Source organism: Ambystoma mexicanum, chromosome 8 (genome assembly GCF_040938575.1).
Source record: "Ambystoma mexicanum isolate Mex_15411 chromosome 8, UKY_AmexF1_1, whole genome shotgun sequence".
Classification (NCBI taxonomy): Eukaryota; Metazoa; Chordata; class Amphibia; order Caudata; family Ambystomatidae; genus Ambystoma; species Ambystoma mexicanum.
Window position 1 is genome coordinate 127,574,915 of NC_090929.1, and position 23,803 is coordinate 127,598,717.

The 23,803-nt window shown below is 44.2% G+C and overlaps 1 protein-coding gene across 4 annotated transcripts in view; it reads left to right on the top strand.

Moving 5' to 3' along the window:
- The window catches only part of DENND1A (DENN domain containing 1A), a 2,718,319-nt gene that overhangs the window by 74,972 nt on the left and 2,619,544 nt on the right, over nucleotides 1-23,803 (top strand). For all 4 annotated transcript variants that reach the window (XM_069609457.1, XM_069609459.1, XM_069609458.1 and 1 more), the window contains exon 2: nucleotides 23,144-23,214. In XM_069609457.1, the coding sequence (XP_069465558.1) occupies nucleotides 23,144-23,214 (71 nt within the window). The remainder of the gene's footprint in view (nucleotides 1-23,143; nucleotides 23,215-23,803) is intronic.

Genomic DNA, 23,803 nt, shown 5'->3' on the forward strand with positions numbered 1-23,803 from the left:
TGACCCTCCTTTGGATCAACAGCCATCCAAAGCCTGGTCCTCTAATCTGAGACCTCTGGTGCATTCCAAAGAGAGAGCAATGGAAGGGAAAGTAGCCATACGACACACACACACGCACCAAACTGTTAAAACATCCTCAATACTACCAGGTGACATGATCAAAAGTCAGAGAACAAGTCTAAACTATCCAAATGCAAACATCTCTGAAAGGTGGAAAGAGGCGGTAGAAACTGTGATGACCAAATATAGAAGATGGAGAAATGTAGGAAGAATAGAACTCCACAAGAGAACAAATGGCACCGTCCCCCCAAGCAGCAGGGGTAAAAAAATTCAAGTTGCAACTTCAGTTCTCCACATACATACACACCACGCCATTTCTTACTCGCCAAGAGTCAATTATCATTAGCCAACTGCTAGTGGAGAGTGTAGAATTTTGAGGCTGGATTTGAACAGTATACAAAACTGCAACCCTCAAGACAGAGCTACGCTGGATGGAAGAATTAACACACGCATAAGCCAAAATAACGAAATCACAGAAAATCACTAGGTATTTGAAAAGGAAGATTAAATGATATTCCATATGGAAGAGGAAAAAAGCAATTGAGCTAAAGCTGAAGAAATCTCTGCATCGCTCAGATCATTGAGAAGGAAAAGACTTCCCACCAAATACAAAGACTGCCAACCATGTCCAATATTTTGTTTACTTGGAAAAGGAGGAATGTAGCCGTACTTAGTTCGAACAGTGCTACAAAATTGTCAGGCCCTGCGCGCCAGCGGGGGACTGCGTATGCATGATTCAGTCCTTGGTGCGCATTCAGGGGCTGGAGAGAATTGTTGCATCCCTGCAGCACTTGTCTGTTTCTTTGCTGCTATCTCCCTGAAATTGATAATTAACAGAAAACATAAAACCAAAAATTAGTCAACTTGTGTCTTTTGTATGCATTAATTTAATGTTGCCAGCCCAAAATCAGGCAGTCCATTTATTTCACGGTATTTGGCAATCCTTTATAGGGGGTCTTTTCAATATTCCCGCCTCGATGGTGAGTCTGCCTTGCCAAAGTTTATTTCCCATCAAGTCACCCCATGTTCTTGTTGGGAGTAATGGCTCAATTGCTACATTTGGTAGGCATGGGTTCTAATCCCACTTGCAGCACTTGATCGACCAAGATTGCGTGTCCTGGTTGAATCACTTTTATTCTTGTTTATATGTCCCACAAAGTAATGTTATTGCAATGCAATTAACTCAATGAAAAGTCAAATTTATAAAAAATGTGCATAAACTTGATAATACATAACATTTCAAAATTAGCTCATAAACTGCAATTCCTAAGGCCACCTTGGCAGCAGAATCTAATCTAATAGGGGCGAGGCGCAGAGCAACACAGGCTTGAGTTTCGGTCCCGCGCTTAGACTGGTCTCCAGTAATAAGCGTGTAATACAAGATTAATGAATACACTCTAATCATCAACAAATCACACACGGGAAAAGAACTCCCAAACATGTATTATTTTAATATGCCATGCGCAGGTGTCGCAGTCCTCTGGTCCGTACTAACGCGATGCGCCTGGTTGTACCTTCCAGGTGTGCCCGATACTTAATGTTCGGACAAGCACTGCTGGTGGGCAGGGAGCAGTTCTCGACTGCTCCAAGGCTTCCAGAACATGCCTCATTCCGGTTCTATACGAATTGTTCGTATCTATTTGCTCGTGGCCGATTTGGCCAAATTTCTTTGCGGCCGTTTTGCACACAAATATATGCGGGGGGAATCCCCCCGCATGTGCCCCATTACCATTACCCCTATATTATGTATTACTCCAAACCCCCCCATCCCCACATATATTTGCGGTCAAAACAGCCGAAAGGAATTCGGCCAATTCTGTCGCAGGCAAATCGCCCCGGGTCAACCTTGGTAATACCTTTTTTGGTCACAGAGAATGTGATGTTCGCTCGCAGCGGAGTGTATTTGTATTATTGTATAGTGTTTTAGAGCAAAGGCCAGTGCCGGGGGTATTTCGAAGCGCTGTTCAAGGAGGAGAGACCATTTTGAAGATAAAGACATCTGACAAATGATACAAAAATCGATGATTACAGTGCTTATTATTTCGATGTGCAGTGCTTAGTTATTTTATGTTCTGTCTGTGATTTGTGATTTTTTTTTTTATATATGTTGTAAAAGTAGCTCCATGCATTGTTTTATTTAACAGAGAACCTGGCACACCAGCAGATATTGATTATAAACTGCTTGTTGAATTCGTGACTATAACCATTGAATGCGTTCAAGGGCCGGGTAGTCGGTTTCCTTATTTTTGCCTTAAGTGTGCCTACTGTGTATCCTTGAAGCACATTGGGCACATCACTAAATGCTGAGTAACAATGAGTGGGGAAAAGTAGGGTGGTGCTCTGTAGTGAGTGGGAGAGGCGATACAGTGGGAGAGGTTCCGTAATACGGGCTGGAGTGCGAAAGTCAAGCCAGTGAAAAGTAAGGGACTAAATGGAAGCAAGTGAAATCTAATGGCATTGCAAAGAAGATGGTGACTTATTGGAAACTGGTATGTTTCTGACATATATTCCATGCACCACCGCCTTTTTCATGGTGTCCAAGCCCTGTGTCAGGTGTGAAGAGAGGGCGATGAGGGGGGTGGTGGAGGTTAGTGTGGAGAGCGGGAAAAGCTGATGTGTTCGTGCATGTGATCAGTATCCAGGTACTGCACGCAAGCCTTTTTCTAGGGTGTCTGTATCGAGGACATGGAGGCAATCGTGCCTAAATGGGAGCTTCATGTGCACGCGGTGCTAGGGTGCATTGGCCAGGGCGTGGTATGCAAGTTGGTTGTAGATGTGTAGATTTCTAGTTCAAAAAGAGGTTAACCACATTCATGAGGTCAAGAGTGGGATGTGAGGCAGACGCACACCACGTGGTTAAAAGCATTAAAGAGATTGTGGAAAGGAGAAAATAGAGCATGAGGAAAAGATAATGTGGGTGGAGCGAATGGGGATGGTAGCTAACGAAGAAGGGAATGGCAGAAAGGATGGAAACAGCAAGAAATGGTAGAAGGGACGCAAGCAAGTGCTAACTACATTGAAGTTGGGTAGATGAGTGGTGAAGACTTGCAAAGCGAACGGCATCCATAGGGGAAGAGCGGATCAAGTAATTGAGAGGCGGGTGTTGAGTGCCTTTTGTGGAACTCTTAGACACCTGGATTGTGTATGAGTGTCAGTTTCTTTTGGCTCACGCTAGTTCGAGAAGAGTTAGTGGGACACCGAGGAGGCACTACAGATGGAGACTGATAAGGCAACACATGGAACACATCGTAAAATGGGAGCTCTTACACTGATCAGCCAAGCACTTCCTTGTTTTCAATTGTTATTTATTCTATTCTTCTTGTACATATAGTCACATAATGACTTTGTACACAATCCATATAATACAAATACATCACTAAAACGAAACATTAGAATATAAAGCCATTTAATAAAAACGAACTGAACCAACATTTTAAATATATCCACAACATTTGAGCGCCTAATCCTTGTCGTCTATGCAGTTGCTTGATTCTGGTTGGCAACAAGCAGAATTCTGCATGGGCTGTGATTCTCACCTCTGCAAGCAAAGGTGATGGGTGCGAGAGTGGTTGAGGGGTGTCGAGTCTGCGGTGTTGCACATCATTGTGGGTGCTGGCCCTATTCAAGTTCCATCTGATCTATGGGATACCTTTTAGTCTGTCACCTGGTGGTCTCTTGGGGTGGCAACCTGTGGCCTCTTTGCTACACTGCTCCCAGCATGACTACCAGACTACTAACTCCTACATCGCCATCCCTCCACTGCTTGACCCATTGGCGGTCTTCTCCTCTCCATCGCTGTTCAGTTTGCTGGGAAATGCTGCCTCCCACGAATATGATCTTGTTGGGATTATTGGGGTGTGGCCTTCTTTTATAGTAGGTCAACACTATTAATTGGTACTTCGTTGTCATCTTCATTTTTGCTATGGCCTCCTTTTGGCATTGCCCGCTGTGCCCATTTCGTCATTTTGTAGCGCTCATTGGCGAAAGCACTATACAAGCCTGGGACATAAATACAAACTCTTTCGAGCAGAGCAGTTAGTAAAGTGGCGGTTCTGGTGCAAGCCGTGCACACTAAGGTGGAAAAGTTCATCAGCCAGGAAGGAAAGGACCCCCACCAGGGCCCGACACCTGTGCACTCACCAGACCATGTGTCTTTCAGAAGCCCCGTTTGCCCAGTAATGTTGCATTCCACCGGTCTTCAGTCTTCCCTGTGAACGGAAATATCAGCACCGGAAAACAAAAGCAAGCTGTCGGGAACTAGCATTTGGAATGTAAAATGTTTGCTGTTCGGGCCATTTCCTCTGCTTTTTCAGCCCTGGATTTGGGCCGTTAGTTGTTCTCCATCTGCCGTCTAGACAGGCAGGCATCCTCGTCGCACTGTATGCGGGGACCGAGCACAGTAATTGCGATCCATTCCCCGCATCTCACATTAGTGTGTGTTCTTATCTGGAGCCGCATTCGAACAAAGCGTTAATATGACGCAATGTGGGCTGGTGGCTTCATGTCATGTGCGTGATCAATGCCTTTATGTATCCTTTCGTTATAGCGCCTATATCCTCTGGTGACTTCACCCCACTAGAAAGCATGACGAGATGCTGATCCAGGAACCATGCAACCTGTGTATCGCAAAGCAGTAGGTTCTCGTGTATGACGTGGGTGGATAACTCAGCTAGTTGAGTGCTCGCCTGAACTTCACAGGGTTGAATCCCAGCTCAGCTGACTTTAGCCCTTTGTCCTTCTAAAGTCGATACATTGAGTGCCATTAAAACGGGGCTATATTAGCAACTATTAGTACAGCGCTTTCAATGGGAAGGAATATGTAACGATTCGCCGTGTTATCAGTGCTGGAAATGGAAAACATGTACTGGGGGAACCCTCTCATCCTTGGAGCGACGGGGCGTTGCCAGGAGTGTGTTGGGCCGAGGAGTGTGGCCCCAGGCTAAGTAATAGGGTATCTCTGCATAGAACCCAATCCTGGCAATTTGCATGAAAGCAAAGAGCATTATGGGACCATACGAATGTCCACAGTTTTAAATTTGAAGCATATCTTAAAGTGATTCAGTAAGAAACCCTTTTGAGCAAATAATGGAAATTGGGCTCCCTAATCCCCCTAAGAAAAAAATGTCTGTACATTTCAGGACATATATACCAGTTTGGACCGCTGCAGCAAGCATGTGAGGCGTTGGTATTCGGTTTCCTTTAACCAGTCTACTGAAAGTGTCTGCTTGTTAAAACGAGTGTGATAACTGGGCCGCACAAGCAACCCACACTTCAACAAGCAGACCGTTGCATACCGCTTCAAGTAACCCACGCTACAACAAGCAGACCGCTTTCAGAAGACTTGGCAGTGCAGCAGTGTCTTCTGACAGTCACTTTCTCGTTCAAGTGCGGGTTGCACGTCCATGCGATAACGCGGCTTCAGGGAAGATCTGTGAGTATCGTGGGTAAGCCCCTGGGTCTGGGCACAGGGCAGCGCTCTGGCAAGACCTTTCTTGACGGAGCACCGCTTTGTCTAGTTCCAGCCCATTTCCTGTGCAGTACGTTAGCTTAATGTGATTTATATCACACACTGCTGCCATGTTCATGGTGTCCAGGGGCGCTGGGGGATCTGAAAAGAAAAAGGGGCGTGCAGGGGTTTGTTAGTGGAAGCAGAGAGGGAGCACATGAATGCTTGCGCTGTTTTGCTGGTAGTTTCAGTTCGGAAAAATGGGTCACTGTGTGTTGTTTGCTTGTAGGTGGTATGGGTTAGTGGGTGTTGGTGTGTGAGTATGTATAGGTTGTTTTGCGTGCCTGTTGTGCAGTCGAGGAATCTGAGTGGGTTGTGATTGTGGGAGTTCTTGACGAGGAGTGCATTTTGCTGTAAGATTTTAGAGTTTGTGTAGTAGTCATGTGTGGGTGTTATGATTTGTTTCCAGGAATATGGAGGGTTTTTGTAGGGTTAATGGTGGGGTGGGGTGGGGCCATCCGTAAACTGCTGTTGGTTGCATAGATTGCTTGGTTTTGACTGAAGTTACTTATGCCGTGGTTAGCGATCCATATTAAAACGTAATGATGGTGTCATTTGTGTTTCAGCTGGAGCAAGTGGCTCCACCTGCCACCATACTGAAATTGTACTATGGGACAGTGTTAGAATTGTCGGGTTTATTCCCTGCCAATCCAGAAACTTTGATTCATATCCCTACTAAATGGTGCTACCGGTCTGGTCAGGTTTTAGTTGGCATTTCAGTTTCCAGTTCAAGACTGGCCAGGTCCACTGTGGCCAAAGGACACTGCCACTGAGCAGCTATTTAGTGGGTTTTGTGATTGTGGTTTCAATCAGCTTCGCTTGGTGCACACCCACCCCACGTAGAACACAAATAATATGACCGTTTTGTACGTGTTGGCACATGTGATGGTTAAATCAAGAGTTCGAGGGCTTCATCTTCTAGAATTAAGTATCCCTTGCTGACCCTTTGTGCTTGTAAGATAGCTCAGAAGGTTGAGCGCCCGCTGCTGTGATCTGCAGGTTGCAGGTTCAAATACCGGTAAGGCCAACTGATCCTTTCATCCTTGCGAGGTTGATAAATGAGTACCAACTTTTGTTGGGTGATCATTATTTATTTATTTGACATTTGCAAGGTGCCTATACTGCAGACAGTGTTTCCAGGTGCCACAAGACTGAGGGCGAAGGGGCAACAGAGGAGGTTAGAACAACAATTAATGGTCCATCTCAATTGAAAAAAACGCAAGTATTACAATGAGGTGCTCAATCACGTTCTGCGTCGAACATTCCTTATTTGCCATTTTGGAGAAACCTAAAAGCACAGTGACTACACAAAGAGCGTCAGGATATGAGGTGATCATTTCAAACCCAGCGATCGAAATTGTTAGATGTAGAGTAGTGAATCTAGGGAAATTCATAGCAGAACAAGTAGAGAAGGAGGATTATGTAAATGATTGCATAACGTATACTGAGTTTTATGACAATATTTCCCACGTTAAAGAAAACGCTTTAGTAGGAGGGAATTGTATTCTTTGATGGTTCTTTGAAACTTGATCAAACGACAGCAGAAAGGCATTTGAATTGGGATCAGCAGTAGTGAAGTTAAAAAAGAATGGTGAATTTTAAGTAGTTACGAGTGCTAGATTGTGTTCACATTGTTCAGCACAGGCAGCAGAATCAGTGCAACTTATTGCTGCACTTCATAGATATGAGGAAGTGACAGTATTCTCTGACTCCGCCTATGTGACGTCAACCGTAAACGCAGGGTTGTCATGGTGGAAAAGGAGGGTCTTTATCTGCACAGACAGCACACCAGTGCAACATGCACCACTGTTGGGCAAGCTTATTAAGGTACTAAAGCTCCCCTTGGCCATCGCCGTGGTGGGGTGCACAGCCCATTCTAAGAGGGCGGACATGATTTCTCGCGGTAACAAAACCGCAGACATTGAAACTAAAAGAGCAGCATATTTTCACAATATTTTGAAGTAGAAAGTGTTAAGCAAATGTCAGAACGATGTATGATGATGAGGGAAGGCTTTAATATGTTCTCCATTATACAGTTACATTAGCTGCAGGGTCGAGCTCCGCAAGAAGAACAAGATTTATGGAAAAGACAGAGGTGATCTTATCCCCCACAGAGGCTATATGGAGACCAGAAAGTCCTGGAAAGCAGTTATGCCTCTAGCATTATTGAGAGTTGCTCTGGATCAGCTCCACTATCCTACACGTATAACCAGAGAGAATCATGCTGCCATGATTGCAGAAGACTGTTTTTTGACAGATTTGTTAGACCACGTGGCACAGTTTATTTTGATCTGCATTGTTGGTCAGAAATTCACAGCAGGGCATACCTCGCAAACAGTGAGGGGAGCAATACCCTGCCCCAATGCTCCTTTTCAACATCTGTTTATAGATGATGTAGGTATGTTGCAAACCTGCAATGGTTACATATATGTTAGTAGTAGTGTTTCCTTTTTCACGATGGATTGGGGCAGATCCATGAACGCACCCTGATGCCACATGTGCTGCCAAATTTCTCGTACGTAAGGAGTTTCCTAGAATGGGTGAATGTGAAGTCCTACGGTCTGATAATGGGCTGCATTTTGTAAATTAGATTTTTGAACAAATCACTCTTCTACTAGGCATAAAGCATACGTTTTCATCTGCTTATCACCCACCACCGATTGGTATTTGTGAGCATTTAAACAGACTCCTTAAAGAGAGGATAGCCAAGATAAATATAATTTTGAAGAAGGGATGGCTATATTGCTTACCCCTTGCCTTCTTCACATTAAGAAACCAGCCTGGCTCAGATCACCATCTGACTACTCATTAGTTGGTGACTGGACGGCACATAAAAGTACCCTGTATTTCTTCCACTCGAATAGAAACTGATGTCCATAGTGTAGGCAAAACATTCGAGGATGAGATGACTGCTAGTGCTTCTTTTATTTCCCAACAGATAAAAAATCGGAGGGAAGGGTTGAAGAAGATTGATTAAAACAGCAGCCAAATGTTCAACCCTATCGAACTGTTAAAGCCTCCTAGTTTGTATCCAGGGCACCAAGTGCTTGTTAAGAGTTTCATTGGGACTTGGAATAAACCCTGTTTTGAAGGACCATACCGAGTAGAGGAGGTCACCCCCACTGCCGCGAAGGTCCAAGGAAGACCAGCATGGCTACATCTGAATGATGTAAAGCCTTACAAAGTAGAGACCCTTACTCCTCTGGCAGCCATTGACAGTGAAGCAAGAGAAGTAGTTCTGCAAATGCAAAATAGATTGGCTACCAAGAGCCAACAAGAACAAATGAAATTAAAAAAAATCGAACTGTCAATCGTTCCCAAGTTTAAAGGGAAACAAATAACTTTGCAGTGTTCGCAGAACTATTCCGATCAGGTTAAAGAGACAATGTTTTGAAAAAGAAAAAGAACGCCCACAACACTTTATGCTGCCTATAACATTGCACACTTTCTTGTATGCTGTTTTCACTTATATACTTTGATCTTATCCAGCTATAGTGGGACACTTTTTGGGAAATCCTAAGACAGCCCCCATCATTCACAGGATCATCATTGCAATACCATTACAATTTCTGTTATAAAAAAGTGTGATTATTATACAGAGTAACAAGAACTAGAAGTCGATAAAAGAAAATGGCATCTTCCATTATGTGAGATACACATTTGTAGGAAAAAGTGTGATTAATGCGCAGAATGCAGCATGCCACACACATTCTTGTGTAATATTTCTTGTAGCCACGTTTTGTACAATGTGTGTAGTCTTTGCTTCCTTATTCTTATAGCATTTAGTCAAAAGATGTTTTACAATATAGATGAAGGTTCTAACAATGAGACATCTGTTTATATCCCTAACAAAAGCACAAGTAACATTTTCCTTGATATTTCTAAGCAAATTCACTGACTTAAGAGGGATGCTGGAGAAGATTTTCACAATATGAATACATAGCTTGATAATTTCAGCCCATTTAAAAAATATGTGCTATCTGCACATGAGTGAGGTGGGGAGGAGAACGTCAGATGTGAGCTGCTATCTATGTTCGCTCACCCTTTATGCCATGATCAAAGCCTACACATAATGCAAAGTGTCTCAGCCATCAAGCAGCATGCATGACAAGAAGACCACTTGACGGGAAATGGGCAACCCTACGATGGGTGTCCAAGGGGACGTTCCCATATGAAGATGCTTGCATAAAAACGCAGAAGGTGATAAAGGACCTGAATTGGAAGAGCAGAATGCTTGTACCCATTTAGTGGTCTGAGTGTAGGAGAGCTGAGATTTGTTGAACAAAAAAGACTGGATTGTGCAGACGCATGGGAAACACCAGGATTGCCAGGATTCTGGGAGAGACCTCAGCTATTGGTATATGGACAAGTAGCCACCAGTACAGGATGGGAAGAATGAATGATGGGATGCAGTGCACACTTATTGATGACGGCACCAGTAAATATAGTGAAAGTAGTAAATGATGGATGCCTTAAGGATTCGGCCAAGTATTTGAAGTTACTAACATGGGTTGAAGATGAAGCAAGTCCTGTATCCATAATGCCGATGAATGCAACACTGTTTCAGAAACAGTGGTCTGACCAAAGTTGGAGAAAATAAAGGATGCAAGCAAATAATTGATGTGCCAGGAATGAAAGGAGGAACCGTCGTGTTTATGGACCACTATTGGACCTGTGTATCCAAAGCTTATATGAGGCTACCTATAAATTAGGGAGGAATATGTTCTATGGTGATAATACATGTTCCTATGTTGGTGATCCCCCATAATGATCTCGATATAGCTCACTTTCCGAAAATTGATGCACGCCAAAGGAAGAGGAGGTTGCTCAACATCACTGTAAGAGAGAGAACTACTTTTCACCAAAATCAATAGAGGCTTATCGTGACATCCCAGATGAGCACAAATTGTTCGATAGGATGGCAGTGATATTTACAGGTATATTCATGCCAGGAATTCATGCAGCAGCAAATGCTAAGACTCATGACCCTCCAGAGCAGGTTTGTCCTGGAATTAATTACAGCAAATGAAGGAGGCTTGTGTGCCGAGATCGGGTCTTCTTGCTGTACATACACACCTGCCCATGAGGGAGAAAATGGAACCCTAACAGAAGCAATAACTATGTTGTGAACTCTGCATATGACAATGGTGGATGAAGTGGATGAGACCGAAGATGAAGATTTTGTTTTCATCTCTATTCATGGGTTCCAACTTGGTTGGCATATGCCTTCAAAATGTTGGGAGCAATACTAGTGTTAGTGTTGCTGGTATTCTGTCTTATAAGAATAATCATATGACAATGTAAGAAGACCGCGAAGAAAGCTATTGGGATGAAGATAATGATCAACGTGAATGCTTGGCTGACCAACACACACAAACTGAAAACGCCACCTGTGAGAACCTGAAAGGAGGTACCACGGCACCCCCAGGAATGAGGTTTCAGTATGCTAAGGACCATAAGAACTATGTGGGACGTTTGGTGTTTTGTTCACTAACTGAGGAGTGTTGTTAAATGACCTGGAGTGTGGATGAACACATAATGAATGCAGGTGACCAGAGAGGTTGACAAAAATATGGATTCTGAAGGAACCACAGTGTGAAGAAAAGGTGAAGAAAATTGAGGAATGATCGAGGACCGGACCCGAAGGGGGGAATGTAGAGAGGCAGATGTACACATCATCTATAGAGCCCACCCCTCTCCTCTGTCATATTGCAAGAACAGCCAGAGAACACTATTCATGACACCTGGTATCATCCCAATACCACATCGAAAGTATGAGAAATGTTATGCACTCAGACAACTGTATTGAATGTATTCCTGAACTGATGCGATCGACATGAGTCTGCAGACACCACTAAACATAGAAGAACTATAAGTGAAGTCTGACAGATGCAAAGTGATGTCAAGAAGAGAAGACACTTGGACGAAATGAAATGATGTATGGATATCTGGAAAATGAAGATATGACTAAAGTGACGAAGTAAATGTATATGCGAATAGGAAGAAAACCATGTACATTTAGAAGATAAGTAACAAGAGATTTAGTAGATGTATATATGCAGAAACGCAAGATAGATAAGACAATGTAGAAGCTTGCTGCAGTAGGAAATATATAACGCAAGTAAAACAGCCATGTTGGGAAAATGGACGTCAGCATTGTATAATAGTAAGCGAGAAGCCTTGAGAAGGGAAACCAAGGCTGTAGTGCTGAGAAGCACTGAAATACAAATTTGTGCAGAACAAAGGCTATTTGCTTGGCTCTGAATCAAGGATGCAGTAGCAACAAGCAACTATGAAGCACGAAAGGAGTCGAAGAGGATAAGCTACAAACGTAGGACCTATTTATCTAAGACTAAGTAGATTAAGTAAAGGAGTGAAAAAAATATTGTACAAACCAAATTGCAGAAAGCACATGCAAGACTGAGCATCCAAGTCTCCAGAGGCTGAGGAAAGTATTCGCACCCAATATAATTGAATCGAATGGACAAAATCATGGTCGTCTCGCACATGGTACAAGACCAGAAAACAAGGCCTATTCGTAAAGCTCCAGATGAAGACAGCAATATACCTTTCTCCCAGTAAAAGTTCTGAGGAAGAGAACAGTCAGCAAGGTCAACTGAAGAGAAGAAGCCTTGGCTTAGGGCCTAACTGATGAGAGATGGTAGGCTAATTAGCTAAAGAGGGGCAGTTGTCCGACGTTCTCTTGCACCAGGGTTTCGTTGCTGAAGTGCTACTAATGAGCCGAATGGCCAAGGTTTGAAGAGGGTGCTAACCAATCATGAGGGCCTATGTAACTGTGGAATATACATTGTTTGCAGAAGCCTATTCGCTGCTGATATTAGGTTATTGTCAGTATTTTACATAGAGGTTGTTCAAGGGGTGCCTACCAGATAAGGCGCAGTCAATGATCATACTAACACTCATAAACTATAGGTACATATGTTCCCTTAACTAATCCCTCCACCTGGTAGATTTGTACTATTTGCCACGTAGGATGATGTCATAACTGACGTACATCAGGGTGTAAAACCTTTAGTGTAATTGAAATGCGTTGAGAGTGTGTGAGCTACAATCTGTTTGTTCGCCAGGTTTCCCTACTTTATTGAATTGGTAATAAAGTAGTATTTTGCCATATTATTTGAGTGTGTCTGGTTATTTGGGCCTGAGATCATTTATTTTGGTAATCCCATTCAGCACTTGGAATGCTCCAGGTGGTATGATAGTTTAATTATATAGCGCCTATACACAATGGGCCTCAAAGCACTTCAAGGCAAGGGAGGGAAAAAGGGAAAATACAATGATATTCTTACAGGCCATGAACAGTAAGGATGTGAAATTAACCATCGTACTCGGCCTGACGGCATTTCAGATGGTGCTGGAGAGTGGGGGTGGGGGACTAGCAAGGTGATGGGGAGGAGACAGACGAGATTGCTATCATACTAGGTCCAGGGACAGTTCTGATAGAGTAAGTGCCTTAAAGAAAGTGAGGGGAGGAGATAGGGAAAGGGAGAGGAGGAGAGAACAGAGTGTAAGCAGTCAAAAAGAGTGGTCAGCAAGAGGGGAGAGCGAATACAATTGCAGAAGTCAGTAGTAACACATAATGTTGCAAGCCAGTATACAAGATGAAGATGGGAACAGTATGATTCAGGGCCACCATGAGTACGAAATGCAAAGGAAGTGCAGCATGAGAGTTGAGAAAGGGTGACGCACCGTGAAACAATGAAGTCAATAAAAGTGAAGTCCAGCATTGGCCACAAGACGGTGATGGTCAAACCAGAATGTATCAGGAGAGACTCCTGTAGAAGTAGGCTGGAGGGAGACGGAAACGGAGAGGGAGAGGGAGAAGAGCAGGGTAGAAGAAGCAGGCAAAACAGACAACACCTGTGAGAAGGATGGGGGAAATGGGGGGGGGGAGAAGAGGGAGAGGGTATGGCCTGTGGGGATAGAGGGAGTAAACGCATGTTGGTGCATGCTTACCTGCTGTCTGAGCAGGGGTTCGGGCCCTGGGTCCTCCTTGTCCGAACAGGAATTGCCCTTTTCTTCATCTTCGCTTCCCTTCGGACGCCCGGGCAAGAGACGCCCTTTATCTAAGAGTTAAGAGCAGGAAGGAAGAGGCAGGGCTAAGTAGGTGGGTGGTGCTTAGGCCAGGTGACCTGGATCCACTTGCACTTGCTCCCCATCTGAAAAGAGAAAGAGGCTGGAGTGCTGCTTGAGTAGGGAAAAGAGCAGCAACCGGGAGGGCACGATTTGGGCGAGGTTGCTAACTGGTGAAAAAGAGCGGCAACCAGGAAGGCACCAGGTGGGCGGGGCTTGCTAAGTGGGGAAAAAAAGTGGCATTCTGGAAGGTGCCAGGTGGGCGGGGCTTAGGCCAGGTGACCTAGATCCACTTGCACCTGCTCCACATCTGCAAAGGAAAAGAGGCTGGACTGTTGCTTAAGTAGGGAAAAGCGCGGCAAGCAGGAAGGCACCAGGTGGGGGTGGGACTTGCTAAGTGGTGAAAAAGAGCAGCAACCAGGAAGGCACCAGGTGGGTGGGTCTTGCGAAGCGGTGAAAAGGAGCGGCAACCAGGAAGGCACCAGGTGGGCAGGGCTTGCTAAGTGGGGAAAAAAGAAGGGCAACCTGGAAGGCACCAGGTGGGCGGGGCTTGCTAAGTGGGAAAAAAAGAGCGGCATCCTGGAAGGTGCCAGGTGGACAGGGTTTAGGCCAGGTGACCTAGATTCACTTGCACCTGCTCCCCATCTGCTACTGCACAAAGCCATGGTGCCTTACCATAAGAATCGTGAGGCATAAGTTTCCAGTGCTTTCCTATCCATGTAGATTCCAAGCAGTGATGATACTGGTATTATCTCGCATGTACTATGCTATCAGCACCCTACATGGGATTTCAAAATATTCCTACAGAGGTCGCAGATCATGGCCGCTCAGATGCTTCTTCGACTAAGAAAACGTGATCTGTCCAGAAAACCTCCAAATGGCTTTCAGTGGGGACAAGGATGAAGCTTAAAACAATGTGTAACACTACACACCCTATGAAGCTGGACCCGTCTTCATCATTTAGAGATTCTATCGTTGTCTTCCAAGACACTGAGGCCTTGCTGGAAATAACCAGAATTCCTAATGCAAGATGGGGAGGACGATCATTCCCTATTTGAGCGGCATCTTGAGAGCAACTGCGACCATAGCACCTGTAGAACATGTCTGAAGGGCTTCCATTTTACCGCAAGATAAACAACTAAATCCTTAGCAACAGGAGGCTTCCTTGAAGGGGAGGGGGTGCTCTAGAAACATCTGTAACATGACGCACATATGCGCGACATTTTTGACCTGTATATTTTACGTGCATATCAGTGACTCATTGAAAGCAAGACACGAAATATAATTTTATGTGGACCTGTAAGAATCTGTTTTAACTCAACTTAAAGGTACTCAGTTTTTCCAATCCGGAAGCATTAAGCAGGGTTTGAAATTGATGAGAGCTATTTAGCCCTGACTTCTAACCTAGAGGAGCCTGGCCAGCAGGGCTGGTCATTGGGCTGGCTCTCGCCAGATCCGAGATCCAGCACCAGATGTGGAGCCGGATCTCGGGATCCAGCCAGAGTCAGCCCCCAAACCCCTGCCCTGCGTTGGGGAGAAGGAAAAAATAGTGCACGCAAGCAAACTGTAACTTCCTCTGGTGACCCCATGCAAGAGGTCACAAGAGGAAGTTACTGTCCTCGCCACAACCCGGTTTATTTATTTATTCAACATGCAATCTTTCTCGGATACATGGACCTGGATTATTTATTTATTTATGCAATGTTTGTCGGATACTTGTATCCAACAAACATTGCATAAATAAATAAATATACAGGTATCCGACAAACATTGCATAAATAAATACCCTTATAAACATCACACACAATGCAGCTACCCAACTGCTTTCAGCTGTGCTGGGTGTGGTTCAAGTAAAGGAAAACGTTGCTTATGGCGAACAGAAATAACCGTGTTTGAATAGTACTCAAGGGGAAGGTTTTTTTTAATGAAATGGAATGCAAATTGTGCATCTTAACAAATATTTACTCAGCAACACTGGTCAAAACTATTTTCCGCATAGTGAAGTAACTCCTCACCAGTGCCATGGAAGTGGTTTAAAGTGGAATGGCTATATAGTTTGGAAAAGAAGCAGCATGAAAGGAATAGCACTGTTTTAAACTATTATTTTGGACATTTCCTTTGATCGGAGGTCAACTGGGAGCTCTGCCTCCAACCCGGCCCTTGTGGGACCCCACCAATTTTTTTTTCCATTTCCACCACTGCTGGTTAGTGGTTAGCTTGAAATGAACACCTACCAGGAGCTATTTTTGGCTCCCGGGGAGCTGGTGCTTTACAAAATGCATATGTGACATTAACTTTCAATGTTTGTGAATGCCAACGAAGAAGTAGGACATGTCTAGTACACATTTAAATACTGAATCATTTATAAGGGGTAAAACGTTAGTGGACCTCTTAAATGGAAGTTAGATTTGCAGTGTACAGTGTACTCACTCCTGGTTTCTCAGCGGTAGCTCTTGCGGACTAGCCGATACCTCCTGCTAATCGGATCTTAATTCCAAACCCCGGTAAGGGTTCAGAAGGCCTTGCACTGATTCGAACCTGTAGCAGCTCACTGATGTGAGCTATTAATTCTGCAGGAACCCACATTTTAGGCCATTTGTAAATGGCTACAGATCCCTCTCGCCAAATGTTCCAATTGTGTTCTCGTCGGTGATTGGCTGGCAGCAGTCCTATTTCACCAACACACCATGAATGTCCACACAACCCACTCTGGTCTATTTTAGAACATTTGCGCCTGTGAAACTCCCCTGGGTTGTGTCTATATTTGAATTCGAATAACGTGCGGGGTCAGGATGGAGGAAGAGCCAGGTTCGTTTTGCATCAGTAGCTGCTTGGACTGTGAAACCGTTTCTGTTGCTTCTGTCTTTTGCATTGTTGGCGTGGCTTGAATTTGAAGATAATCCCTGGCTGGCTGCGAGGGACAGCATTCGCTCACAAGCGCATGGCAGACCTGCTGTAGGAGGTAAAGCTTTTGGGCGCACCGCCTGAAATGGCCTTGACCAACTGCATGCCCCGCAAGGGATGGTATTGCCAGGCAGCACGGAGCCCACAGTGATGCCTGTCTGCCTGCTCAAATCTGACATCAGACAAGCTGTCTGCGTCCCGCCTACCCCGAGGCCTCGCTGTTCTCTTCTGTACAACTTCTCCCATGCAACGCGCACTTTCCAGGTTCACAGGCCGCAGCTCGCTGAAGGCGCCAAGGGGCTGCATTGCAGGGAATCGGCAAACCGTGGAAGGAGCAGTAGCTGCAGATTTAGGGAAAGCAAAGTGATGCCAACCTGCAGGGGAGCAGAAAGTGGCTGTCCGCTACCCTCCCAAGCCCCCCCCGCCCCTGCCACCTCCAGCTTAGCATTCAAGTTGAAGCCGATCACGTGGGGGGACGGGGACCCTGCTTCTGAAACCTACTGTTTTGTATTTCTTTTTAGTGCATGAAATGTTTGTAGGTATGATAGTCCATTTTCAAAATAATCACAAAAGTTTGGGGCAACTAAAATATTGAGCTGCGATGGAATAGTGCATTAGATTTCGACTTCAGAAAGGCCTTCTTAAGCCGATGCTAACAAGCAAAAGTGAGGGCAGAGAAGCCATTCTATTACCATGCAACCAATGCAGAGCTGCGATTGCCTTTTCTAACGGATTGTACATATACACGACAGAAGAATTCGCTCGCAGACAGCCAGCTAGCTTGGCTCCTCTCCCTTCGCTTTTGCATATTACCATCTGATGAAAAAGGTCTCTGTGACTTCGAAAGCTAATGCCCTATTACATCACAGCACACTCTCTTTTTATTTAGTGGGATGCAAGTTCTCGAAACTCAGACTCTTCTAATTATTGGAGTGATTGTGCTGGTACTTTGAACACATAAATTGGAGGAATGGGGGTGACGCGGGGCAAAGATGCCAGAGGAATCAAGCACAATAGGCAATCATCATGGAAAGAGCACAATGAGGGGATAGGCCAGGCCAAGGATAATATAAAATCAAAAAGTCTTTATTGTTCACGTATTAAATCACAATGCATATAGTGCTGAATTCATAATAAAAACAGATAATGAATGAAATATTTACAAATAAAGTGTATATCAATTAACTGTGCTCCCTGCGTAGCAGGAAGAGTATAAAGTGCCGTCATACCCCACCAAATGGAAAGAGAAGTGCAATCTTCAGCTCCAATCACAAGTTGGGCCGGGGGGGGGGGTAAAGAAAACCAGAAAGGGGGACTCACCAACAGAAATTAAAGGAAGGAGTACCTTGGTAGGGTCCTAATGCTCCCCTCAATATTAAGCTACACATATGGTCCAATAATCAATTCTTAATCTGGCTGCAACCTATTCCATTGTTACAGAATAAATGAAAATACAAAACTGACAAAATCACAACACCTCTTCAGTCTCGCATTCTAAAGAGGTGACAGTTATTGATACAATTTAAATGGACAAGGTTGTAATGCAAAAATTGTTGAAAAAAACAGCCTACGACACTTGTCACCATTTCGACCACAAAAGTCCACTTTGAACACAAGCACAGCACACAGCGTAGCAAAAAATAGCCAGCAGTAGCAGTACCATTATTGAGTGCCTCGGTGGACTGAGTGAGAAAATGAGTTGCTGTAATTCTACTTGAGCGAGATCAGAATTAAACGACTTGTTTTTTAGAAGATACCTGAAAACTGTGTTGGCCGAACAGGCCTTTGAGAAGCAAATCTCAACAATGACCTCCTCTGGGCGCCCACCCCGCCGCTCGCCGCACTCAAGCGAACCCGATCGTTTGCCGATACCTGTTTGCTCCTATTGCACCCTTCTGTACCTTGGTTGTAAAAAGAAATGCTGTGAAGTGGTCAGAAGATTATAATTTTGGTTCAATAAAAAAGTAAGTAAATAATAACCAACGTTAATATTCTGAAGTCTGGAATACAACTGACAAAGCCTTATGAAGACACTGCTTGAAATTACTACTTGTCTTTTTGGGTGATTTTGTACAATGCCAGAAAGCCCGGAAGAAGTAAAGAGCTATCCCTTTATGCTAAGTATCCTTCGTAGCGATTGACTTGATCTGAATCCGACCACTGAGGACTAGGCAGACTCGCAGCCCGGCATTACCGCTATACTGACCACCCTGGTTCGATTACTTTGATTGAAATAATTAAAGAATGCATCCCTATTTGAAATGCATCTCCCAAAACTGACCCACATCTCCCAGTGACATGGCTCGGGGTTGCCCTTGTCTGTTTCTTAGATGTGTATGAATACAATGGTCAATAGGTGAAGAAGAAGGAACCCTCTCCCACCCTATTATTTCATAGACCCTATTTCACCAAAGTGGAAAGTTCCAGAAGAAGTGCAAGATAGGTCCGTGAGATAAGTGCACACTGCCGACGTATGTATTCAACCTTCAGTTCCCAGGGCTGTCTCCGCCTTTTATCCTTCGAAGTTTACAAAATGGAATACCATTGAGTTGATTACTTGTGTGACGTACAGTGCTGCGAGGTGGAGTATCTGCATTCGAAAACAAGCCCATGTGTATATGTATTGTGAAATTAGAACGCTTGGCCACCAACACTTGATTCAACAGGTTGTACAGGGGTTTCTCCTATTCCTGGTACCTCTTGGTCATCATGCATTTGACTAGAACCAAATCTAGGCCTTTGCTCCACTCTTAGAAGAAGCCTGCTGTGGTTTACTAGAGAATATATATATATACATTATTGGTGCATTAGAGCTAGCATGATGCTCAGCAAGGCTTACATCATTCTTATGGTGCCAGATTTCTAAACTTCCCTGGTGCACTGTCCAGGACTTGTCTATAGTTCAGTTTCATTCGTCCACTCAAATAAAGAGTCGTGAGTACCCTGTGTGTGAGGGATCATGAATAAAACACTGTAGCCAGGATAACCTCTGGAGAGTACTTTGGGATGATAAGTGTTGTGAAGTGCTTGCAATGCATGCATGTGTATGATGAGCTGAGAGAATGTTGCTGTGCCCTGTGGAATGTTTGGGTGTGAATGTTATGTAAAGGTTCTAGGACTAGTCAGTTGGGAGAAGTCAGCCTGGGCGATGGGACCCAGTGGTTTGCTCTAGACCACTGTGTAATGAACTGTGAATAAAGCTTACTTGAAGACCCATACGCAGGGTGTCAAGAAGAAAGCTTTTCTACAAACGAAACTTAGAAAAGAGGTGTGCCCCAATTTGTCTTTTAGAACTGAAGTTGATTATTCTCTGATTAAAGATATGTACAACTGATATTGAAGAGTTCTGGGCCTGTGCACCAAGAAGCATTGGCTTCTAGATGGACACCTCACTCTGTGGACAACTCGTGACACTCCCGACTCTAGCTTGGTGCCATACATTGGGAAATGTCTTTGCTTTCTTCTGTCTAAGCCCTTCAGTTCAATTTGTATTTCATTTTCATAATATGGGCAGCTTTAGAGTGAAGCAGAGGAGGATATGTGAAGAGGGACCAGGCAGGTCGTGATGAAGCTGCCGGGGCAAGGCCGCTCTGCATCATCTTGCGAAGAGTGGGAATGTTCCTCTTTGCTCGGCAGGGAGAGTTTCAGATTTCAGTAAGCTGGCTCTGTTTCGAATCACGGTGCATGTGAATTGGGGATGATTATCTCACCGTCCCAGCTGCGGCTGGCATGGTTTCCAGATCAGACGGCTTTGATGTATGGTCTTAGAAGAGCACCTGTGATTGGATAACTCGCAGTTCTGGCTCCATTGCAGTTGCCTGACCGTTTGTAGGCAAGCTGGCCAAGTACTGAAGCAGCATTAGTGGTCTGAGTGGTCTTCGGTTGGCGTGACGAAGAGTAGTCCGGGACGTATTGGTGCTTTTAAGTTGAAATGCTAGTCTCATAATATGGATGTCAAAGTTCAGTGCTGTGTCCTTCAAGGCAGCAGCTGTCTATATGTGTTTGCTTGCAGGAGAGGGATGGCTTAAATTGGATTGGTAAGGGATAATAGGATTGAAGTGGGATTAGTGTTGTCTATATACATCTGTCATAAATTCGAGCACTGTGTCTTGTAGGGCATTATTCATCACTGGTAAAGAGAGCTGTGCAAGCAGAAACATTCCCCCCTTTAAGTAGATAGAAGCCATTATCAGTGATGTCAGTGACAAAAGAATAACTACAAATGAGTCACCCTAATATGAGGCTTCTATATGTTGGCCATTCTAAAGATCCATCTACCAAAATTATTGGAGTAGGCAAAGATACATTACACCATGTAGGGGGGGGGGGAGGTTATAGTTAGAAGATGAATTTTGACGGTGGGGCTCGTGTTGGAGTTATTTTAGTGAAGGGATGGCATTGGAGGACTGAGCTCGATGGTATGCATTGAGGATGTACGGGATAGCGTTAACAGGTTTGGGTTAGAGATTTCGCTAGAAGCAGTGGAAAGTGGGGAGCATTGGAATGGAGAAGGTCAACGTTGAAAGATTAGATATTCAGGAGTCAACTTTTAGGGCACGATAATTCTAACGTCCTTCTTGCCAAACTATTTACTTCTGTTTTCTTGTCATGGAAGTCAGTTACCCATCAACATTTTAAGCATGGATGCATTTTGACTTCAAAAATATAAAATGACGTCCAAAGATTCAGGCGAGGAACTGTATTCCGCCCCCTCCCCCTATGAGATAACTGAAGCATTGCCTGCTGCATTGAGTGAGTTGGAGAGATTTAGTGGCAGTAGTGCTGCACACTGTATGTACTGCTTCTTAGGACGCATGAAGAGCAAGATCTTCGAGCACCTAAGCGTCCTCACTAATCCTGATCGGGCCATTACAGACATTGGGCAAGGTCGCCTCTGCGTGTCTGAGAATGAAGTCCCGTAAGGTAGCACAGCAAGCTAAGTGCACTCATCGGATCTCCACGTGCAACCTGCAGTGACCTATTTGCATCCTGACAGGGTCGACTCAGCCCTTCTTCCTTCACAGTTTCATACAATGCGAGCCATTAAGTTCAGTAACAACGATATCTATTAGTAAAAGCGTAAGGAGTGCAGCCCGAACCACTATATTAAAATGTATGGTTTATTGTGCACGTCTAGGATGTGATCCTAACTAGGGACGTTCTGGATTAGCGTGGGCTGCCAGATGCTGCGGAATCGGATGTGCGACATATTTTAGAGTGTTCCGTTTTCCAGTTGGAGTGTTTGAGATGGGTCCACGGTTGTCTTGTACGGATCTCTCCTTGATTTCCTTTACAGGGAAGTCACAACTGTTCCTTTTGAGTTGGCACCTACTTGCTTCCTTGTCTGCGAGCAATTGACAACGGGGATAGGATCTGATTCGATTGGTTTGAATGATACGGTTAAGGCTCATTTCTTAGAAGAGCCGGGAATTGGCAATGCACATAGGATGTGAGAAGTTTCATTTTAATTAGGCATAGGTTGTAATCTTCCCCCAAACTACCCTCACTCCCAGCAGCCTCGCACTAACATATGGGGCTATGCCCAAACCAAAAATGCAAAATGATACTGTGGGCCAGTTTTTTGGTCAAAGTGGACCACTTTTTGGGCCGATGTGGACCAGTTTGATAAGTTACTTCACCATGCGGTTAATAGTTGTGACCACTGTTACTGAATATTCTTTAAAATGCACAATTTGCATCACATTTTATCAAATCCCGCCCACCTGGGTACTACTTAAACAGTGTGTACAAAAGGAATTAATTGCCATTTGCAACAGTGGCCCACTTTGTTCATTGGTGCCCGAGACAATTATATTCCTCAGTCCGACCCGGACTCCCAGTGACCATGCTTACCATATCCTGATTTTAAAAAAAATCTTTGATATCTACCCATTAAGTCCAGGAAAACGGCCTGTGTAGAGATTTTCCTGTTTGTTGTACCTGGCGAATGCAGTTGCTCCAGAACTCTTGCCTCTGGAATATTCCACTTCCCTTTTGCTATCACTGGCCGGGCCCTCCGGAGGGCTGAGTGCAGCTGCCTTAGATGCTTAATGAAGGGCCAACTCTTACAACCACGGAGTTGTATCCTTTTTGTGTGTGTGTGTGTGTGTGTGTACCATTCTCGCAGAAAAGCTACCACACAGTGTCAAAATGCTATGGAAAGGCTGCAAAACTTACATTCCTGTATAATCTTTCATTGTGCCTTTTTTAAAATATTTATTTTAAATCTTATCTATTTCATCATGTAATTCCTACTGATGTAAAGCACATTGTTTACGCCTTAAGGGGGACATGGCAGTATCTACTACACATTAAATAAAAAGTCAAAGGGTTACTCGAGAACAGTCATAGCGAGGCAGTTGTAAGCCAGAGACTGTTCCCTGTCCTACTCAATTTTGAAATTGTTACTTACTATCGCTAGTTAGAGATTGCACAAATCACAACACAAAAAGAGAATCCAGACAACCTTGATCTCCCATGAAAACGTTACTGCTCATCAGTTGCTGTGCTGACATTCAGAAAGTGGACACATGATCTCAATATGTTTCATTCAAGTTGTCATGTCTTTTTTTGTTGTAGGCAAAACCCTGAAACCACGTTTGAAGTGTACGTTGAAGTGACCCAGCAAGGGACAAGCGGCGCGGGTTCAGGTATGGTTTTTCAGCCTATATTCCCGCAGTGCTGGTTGTTATTCGTCTGATACGTGCTTTTTCGTTGACTGAATCTAAACCAACTGCATGCTTCGTTTAATATCTCTCTGCTTTAATGTGAAGCAGTCTATATGTGACATGGAAATCTCATCTTCTAAAGAGGGAGGGTGGCTGTATCCTTCCACAAAAACCCAGTCCCCTTTAGCTGTTGTTTGATTATAATTCATTTCAAACTCGGTAGTCATTTATTTTGGATTGACTCTAAATCAGTGCAGGATATTACTACATTTCATAAATGCTTCTGAGCACTAAACGTAAGGACACCCGTTATACTTGTTGCTGTCATCTTTTTATGTTGTGTGCTACTTGCCTCGTTTAGTCATTGCTTGTATTTGTTCCTTTGTTATTGCGATTTTATTAAGTGGGTTGGAAGCCCTGTAGGGCATTGCAGTGCCAGTGCTTGCATACTAGAAGATAAAAAGAGCAAGCACATTCCATGTAATGCACTGTAATATAGGCTAGAACTAACCGAAAGCACCTATTGATATTGCAGCGGAGAAGAAGTGAGAAACATTATTTATAATATGCC